The sequence below is a fragment of the Choloepus didactylus genome, chromosome 6 (assembly GCF_015220235.1).
Source record: "Choloepus didactylus isolate mChoDid1 chromosome 6, mChoDid1.pri, whole genome shotgun sequence".
NCBI classification, from domain to species: Eukaryota; Metazoa; Chordata; class Mammalia; order Pilosa; family Megalonychidae; genus Choloepus; species Choloepus didactylus.
Genome location: NC_051312.1, coordinates 144045893 through 144053535, shown reverse-complemented (window position 1 = coordinate 144053535; position 7643 = coordinate 144045893). Strand labels below are relative to the sequence as shown.

General features: G+C 36.3%; 1 protein-coding gene across 1 annotated transcript; it reads right to left on the bottom strand.

The window, feature by feature from the left end:
- Positions 1–953: 953 nt before the first annotated feature.
- On the bottom strand, positions 954–4143 carry LOC119537413 (olfactory receptor 151). Its single transcript, XM_037839868.1, has 2 exons — positions 4115–4143; positions 954–1914 (listed from the first exon to the last, which is right to left on the bottom strand). Exon 2 carries the CDS (start codon positions 1908–1910, stop codon positions 954–956), a length of 957 nt encoding a protein of 318 aa, XP_037695796.1. The 5' UTR covers positions 1911–1914; positions 4115–4143.
- Between the last annotated feature and the right edge of the window lie 3500 nt (positions 4144–7643).

The window sequence follows — 7643 nt, the reverse complement described above, 5'->3', positions numbered from 1 at the left end:
AAAACACTTAGAAGACTGCCTAGCATCCTGTAAATGTTAGATGCTATGATGTTGATGATGGTGGTGGTGGTGGTGGCAATTGAATGAACAGACCATTTAGAAGATCATGGGCAGGAATAAGTAGAAGGTAACAACATAATGAGAGACACATGGAATATAGGGAGGAATCTAGATGATAAAGGAACTATGTCTCCCTCTATTAGCAAAGGGTTCTCTGAAGAAACAGAAGCTGCAAGTTAGAATGTCAATGAAGATGACAAATTCCCCAGGAGAAGCTGGCTGTCTGAAGTAGAGATAGAAATTCTTCTTTCTGCCTGCTGAAATCAACAGTTCTTCCTTTAAGGCCTTCAACTAATTGGATGAGACTTCTCTCATTACTGAAGGCTATCTCCTTTGTTGACTGTAGATGTATTCACCTGTAAATGCAATCCACTGACTAATGATTCAGATCCAAGAAATATCTTCACAGTAATAATCAGGCCAGTGCTTGCTTGACCAGACAACTGAATACCATAACCTAACCAAGTTGACACATGAAATTAACCATCACAATCACATCTTGGTGACGTTCGGATTCATCTTCATTTGTCTTGTGTATTCCCAAGTACAAATTTCTAGAATTAGTTTTGGTAATATTTTATCCATAAGAGATAATAAATTAATGAATACTTTCCTTAAACTCACTGCTGAAACTTCTAAATTTATGTTCTATTGTAATCTAAATAGATAAATGCTTACCAGAGGGCCAAGAATAGAGAAAACTGACCCCAAATGGATGAAAACATGAACTTAAAACCAGCAAGATTCAAGAAGAGTCAGATATGAGAGGTGTGAGATGCAAAAAGGGAAGAGGAAAGTATGAATAAATGCGTTCAGTCATGTTGGGAAACAGTTGTTCTCCATCCTTGTGTGCATCTTTAGAAGGCTTCTCCCCTATATTTATATCCCAGTTTTCAAACCGAGGAAGAATAACATTTGAATCCAAACAGTTTTCTCCTCAGTGTTTTCTGCAAGGCACCCTTGACCTCCTTGTTCCTCAGACTGTAGATTAGGGGGTTCAGCATGGGGATCACTGTGGTGTAGAACACGGAGGCCATGTTCTCCTGGGCCAGGGAACTGGCTGTGGAGGGCTTTAAGTACATGAACGCAGTAGAGCCATAGAATATTCCCACAGCTGCCAGGTGGGAGCTGCAGGTGCTGAAGGCTTTGGACCTGCCCTCTGTGGTACTGATGTGGATGATGCTGGAGAGGATGAAGGCATAGGAAACAAGGACTGTTAAGCTGGTGAGTATGATGTCAAATCCAGCCAAGAAGAAAACTGCCATCCGGACATCGTAGGTGCTAATGCAAGAGAGCTTCATGAGAGGGAGGATGTCACAGAAGTAATGTCTGATGAGCACCTCACAATAGGGCAGCTTTAACATGAGGACAGTCTCTATTGTTGAGCCAATGAGGGCTATAATATAAACCACAGTCACCAGCAGGGAGCAGACTTGATGGGACATGATGATGTTATAAAGCAAAGGGTTACAGATGGCAACGTAGCGGTCATAGGCCATCACTGTCAGCATGTAACACTCGGCAATGACAAAAAAGAGGAAGAAGTAGAGCTGTGACATGCACCCCGCATAGGAGATGATGTTCTTCTCTGACACAAAGTTCACCAGCATTTTAGGTGTAATGACAGAGGAGTAGCACATGTCTACAAGGGACAAATTACTGAGGAAAAAGTACATAGGGGTGTGAAGCTGAGAGTTGAGACGGATTAGGGTGATCATGCCCAGGTTCCCCACCATGGTGACCATGTAGATCCCTAGGAAGAGGATGAAGAGGGGGAGCTGGAGCTCTGGCCGATTTGTTAGTCCCCCGAGAATGAACTCTGTTACTGTGGAGTGATTTTCTGCAGCCATTCTTGGAGTTGGAGCCTGTGAGAATGGAGAGAAGAGCCCATGACCCTTTCAGATGAGGCTAGCTACCAACATTTGCCCCTCACTGACTGATCCTGAACTCCTTCCTGATTGCTGATATCCTCAGCACTTTTATTGTTTGCTAGGAGTCAGACAATCATGGAGTGTTTTGGAGATCAGGAAAATGAGAGAAAAGGGGCCACATGTGAAGCTTTTTACCACTCTCATGCTCTTTATGTCCCCTAGAGAATACTATTAGTATGTTTCATTTCTTGGGGTTAGAGATGTGTTTTGATTCAGAAATGTAATCTCCTTGTCATCCAAGCAATCTCAAAATATTCCCTAGAAAATGAAAATGTGAGGCCACCTTATCTCAAATCCGGGTAGTGCAGGATGGCAGTTAAAGCCTTACTATTTACTGATTGAGAGGTCAATATTCATATCTGAAAGATGAGTAGAATTTCAATATCAATTCCTAAGGTTGTTTTAGAAATAGAATGGAATAATATACCTGCAAATATTTTTCAAGTATCCAGTTGCTATACAAAAGTGAGTTTTTTTTTTAGGCATATTGAAATTTTCCTAATTTTTATTGTGCCCAAGGTCCTAAGGTAATTATCCTCAATGCTGACTATACATTACAATCACTTGGTGAGCTTGATAAAATACTGATGTCAGGATTCCATGTATAGGAATACTTATATAATTGACCTGTGGCATTGAGCTCAGTGTCTCTGGGAAGGAGGTAAAATTCAGTTAAAGAAAGTATAGATTTTTGAGAGTTTTGTGTTTATTGGAACCAGAATAACTTTGTAGCTTAAAAAATTGGGGACATTAGGCTTGAACTGGAGTTAATGGTAAGAGAAAGTAACTGAGGGAAAATATGAGATTGATCGTTCTCCACTATGCTCAGAGGATGCAGGAAAATTCAGGTTGGATCAGGATTAGGAGTAGGTGGAACTAAAAGTAGAATATAATATAACTCATAAATCAAGAGCAAAATGATGTGAGAGTGAGAGGGAAATGGGAATTTTAAATCCTGAGTTCCTAGTCATCAGTCTACTCTTGGCCACCTTCTCTCCTCACACCAAATGTACTAACCACCCTCCCCACCCCCTGAATAACTTCAGCCTCTCTCATTGCGTCACCATTTTTCTATTTCTATGCTGTTGACTTCTAAGTTATTCTTTACTGTTTTTCTGCTTTTAAAGTCACCCTATGGTCAATGCAGAGAAGGCTTGCAGCCGATGGTAATTATGTGTAATGTCCAAGAGACTCCCTGGAAGGAATATTAATTAGTACCTCTAAGTCAAAATGGTAATTTAAAGTTGGTCTTGAGAAGAAACTACTGTCACCATGCCTTGCATTTTCTTGTGATCTTTTTTCTTCATTTCTTTTTTCTACCTAATGAGATAAAATAGAAGAAAAACTCAATGTGTAAAAGAAGACAGTAGTTTTCTTCTGGTAAGTTGTTTGCTAGAAGTATTCTGGTAGATTCTGTTGAGTAATTATCGAGTGGTAAATTTAAGACCCTGGGATATCTTGCCTGTCACAGGCTAAGTTCTACACAAAGTTCCATGTGAGTGAAAAAAGACGGTTTGTCAAGCTGGAGGATATCACAGCATAGAGCTTCAGAATATTTAAAAGTTTGTGAGTGAACCTGCACTTCGATTTGTGAAGAATAAATTCCTATTGGAATTGTCTTTCTACCATGAACAACTAGAAAAGTAGAAAAAATATAGGAAATAACATTTTCCAGATTTTTGACCATAGGTGTGCCAACCTCATTCTTGAGAAAACGGAAACAAACAAAATGAGCCCTTTGATTGTATTATCTTACCTACCTGTAGGTATTTTCAATGGCATGTGCAGGGCAGTGGAATTCAGGAAGTCTCAGTGATATCTAAGTTGAAGTAGTAGAGATTGGTATTTGGGGAGACCTGGGTTGCTAGATGATGCAGGGTGGGGTACCCAAGAGGAGGTAGCTCTACACAGACAGCTCCAGAGATCTTCAGAGGGATGCCTTTGAGTCTTTGGCTTTGTCCTGATCTGTTATGTGAGGGATACAAGTTCATAAGGCCAGAGTAAACAACAACTTGTAGAACAACTTCAAGAAGATTACAAAGTATTGGAAATACTTTTCTTCCTGCCAGAGTGGAGAGACTTCATAACACACAAAGCATAGAAACCTAAGAAGAGTTAATCTGCTCTGAATCTTCCTAACAGAGTTTAAAAACACGACTTTAAATAATAAAATGGATATATAAGTAACTTAACTATGTATCAGAAGAAATTCCAATACTCTTCAAAGGATTACAACAAAATCCAGCACTCAGAAATGTAAAATTCACAATGTGTGGCATGCAGTCAAATATACCCAGTTAAAGAAGCAGGAAAATTGTGAACATAAACAGAAGGAATAGAATTAATAAAAATAGATCCATAAATTATAGAGCTGATGAAATTAACAGACAGATACCTTTAAATAGCTATTATGATTGTTGGAAATTTACTCAAAAACACAATGCAGGGAAAAATGAAATAAAGACCCAAATGGAATTTCTAGAGATGAAAAACACAGTGGCTGAAATAAAATATACACTGAATGGGATTGGTAGCAGATGAGGCACTGAAGGAAAAAAAATACCCACACACTTCAAGATAAAGTAATAGAAATTAAAGCAAAATAAAGTACAGACAAAAAAGACTAAAAAAGTGAACTAAAGTTTGCTGACCTTCCGTGGAATAATATCAAATAATAAAACATAGGTGTGACTGGAATTCCAGAGGTGATGAGTTAGTAGAGGAAAAATGTTTGAAGAAATGATGGCTGAAAAGTTTCTAAAATTAAAGAAAATTTAAAACCCACAGATGGAAGAAACTCAGTGAATCCCAAGTGGGATAACCTTCAAAGAATACCAAAGTACACAATAATCAAATTGTTGCAAACTGATAATAAAGATAAAAAGTTTTAAAAGCATACAAGTTAAAAAAAAAAAAAAAAACTCACACATACTGCAAATAGAGAAACAATGATAAGAATTACAGCACACTCCTCATCAGAAACTATGTCAACTGGAAGTCAATGAAATAACATCTTTAAAGTGCTAAAAGAAAAAAAAATTCAACCTATAATTCTATAATGATTGAAAATATTTCAAGATTAAAAGTGAAATGAAGACTTTTCAAGCAAATGCTATGAGAATTCTTTGCCATAAGAACTATACTACAAGAAATATTAAGTTTTTTAGTCAGAAGGCAGTAAAACCAGGTGGAAATTTGAATAAACACAAAAGAATAAAGGGCAATGGAAATTTTAATTTCCTTAAAAGATAAACTAATGTTCAAAGCAATATTCATAATATATTGTGGGGTTTATCATATGTAGAAGTAAAATATGACATCAATAGCATAAAGAACAGAAAGGGGAACTAGAACAGTACTGTGGATAGGTTGTTATACTTTATGTGAAGTGGTTTAGTATTATTTGAAAGAAGACTGTGACGTGTTAAAATGCATATTGTAGAACTTAGAACAACCATGAATAATAAAACAAAGAGCTATATAGCTAATAAGCCAATAGTGGTGATGAACTTTAATCATCCAAAAAACTCAATTAGTCCAAAAGAAGGCAGGGAAGACAGAAAATGGAATAAAGGACAGTTGGACAAGTAGAAAATAAATAACAAGATAGTAGATTTAAATCCAACCATTTTGATAATTGAATTGCATGTAAATGGTTTAGTACTTCAGTTAAAATGCTGAAATTGTCCAATCAGATAAAAAGTATCCCAACAATATGCATTTCCAAGAAATTCACTATAAATATCAAGACAGATAGCTTAAACTAAAAGATGGAAATGATATACTATGGAAACGCAATCAAACGAAAGCTGGGTGGTTGTGTCAACATCAAACAAAGTAGACTTCAGAGCAAGGAGTGTTACTAGGACCAAAGAGGGACATTTCATAATGACAAATGAGTCAGTTTGTCAAGAGGACACAACAGTCCTAAATGAGTTCACCTATTATTGGAGTTTCAAAATACATGAAGCAAAAACTGACAGCAAGGAAAGGAGAAATAGACAAATCCGACAAATACTTGGAGATTTCAATACTTCTCTCTCATTGACAGAACTAGTAGAAAAAATGAATAAGGATGTGGCAGAGTGCCCACAAAGTTGTCCTAGTTGATATTTTTAAAACACTCTACCTGGCAGCATCAGAATGCACAATATTTTCAAAGGCATATGGAACATTTGTGGAGGTAGACCATATTCTGGATAATAAAATTTAACCTCCATACACTGAAAAAGATTGAAATAATATGGAGCATGTACCCTTAATACAACAAATTCAAACACTAAATCTGGAAAATCTTCAAATATCTGAAAATTAAATAGCATGCTTCTAAATTACATATGAGTCGAAGAAGTCACAAAGTAAATTAGAAAACAATTTTGAACTGAATGAAAAGAAGACAATAAAATTTTTGGAATACTTCATTAAATGCTTATTTTAAAATAGAAGGAAATTCTAAAATCAATAACCTTAATAAATTACTAAAAAGAAGCATAATGAGGGAATTATAAAGATAAACATGGAAGTCAATGAGATAAGAAACAGATAAACACAAGGAAAAGAATCAATGAAACCAAAGCTGGTTCTTTGAAAACATCAATAAAATAATGACTATTTAGCCGGACTGAGAAAAGAGAGGGAGAGAAACGGGGGTGGGGGAGGAGTAGAGAAAAAGAGGAAGAGAAGGAGAGAGAATATGCAAGTCACCAATATGAGAAGGAAGGAGGGGACATCACTGCAGATCCTAGGGATATTAAAAGGATAACAACCTAATGTCCCTAATTTTCAACTTGCCTTAAACTACCAAACCTCACTCAAGAGGAAATAGATAACCTAAATAGTAATAGTAAAGAAATGGAATTCACAGTTAAATACTTTCCTATAAATAAAACTTAAGGCCCAAATACTTTCACTGTTGACTTCTGTAAAATAGTTAAGAAAGAATGATACCACCTCTACACACCTCTTTTACAGTTTAGAAGAAGCAAAAACTTCCTCATTCTTTTTATGAGCCCAGCATTTCTGTTGATACATAAACCAGATACATATATTAAAACAAAAGGAAACTACAGAACAATATTCCTTATAAACATAGACACAAAAATCCTTAATAAAATATCAAATCAAATTCAACACTATATAAAATGGGGGTAAACATTATGAACAAGTGGGATTTATCCCAGAAATGCAAGATTGGTTATTTCAAAACTGAATCCATATAATATTCCATATTAAGGGACCAAAAAAGAAAAAAAAATGAATATTTCTATAAATACATAAAAGCACTTGACAAAATTCAACACCCACCATGTATACATTTGAAATCAAAGCAGCCCCCACAGACATGAAAAATGGGTCACTGAGATTGGGAATCTTGGAGTCTATTTATCTTTAAGCAGAACCTCTCCTGGGATGAAGGCACTCCAGAGACGGATCCTCAATGAAAAAGCAATTAGAGTTTGCAGGTATTCACATACCTGCATGTGAATAATATATTATCTCCCAAGTGTGTTAATTTTCCTCTTACTGGGAGAGTTACTTTGAGTTTGGGAAGCCTGGTGTCTAACTGCACCTTGGACCATCTGTGGCTTCATCACTTCATTGTCATTATCAGCATCATTACCGTGACCACTTCAGTCATTAACGTCAGTGTCA

Bases quoted from the DNA above. Each gene is read 5' to 3' on its own strand.
- LOC119537413 (XM_037839868.1), bottom strand. From the start codon at position 1,910: ATGGCTGCAGAAAATCACTCCACAGTAACAGAGTTCATTCTCGGGGGA.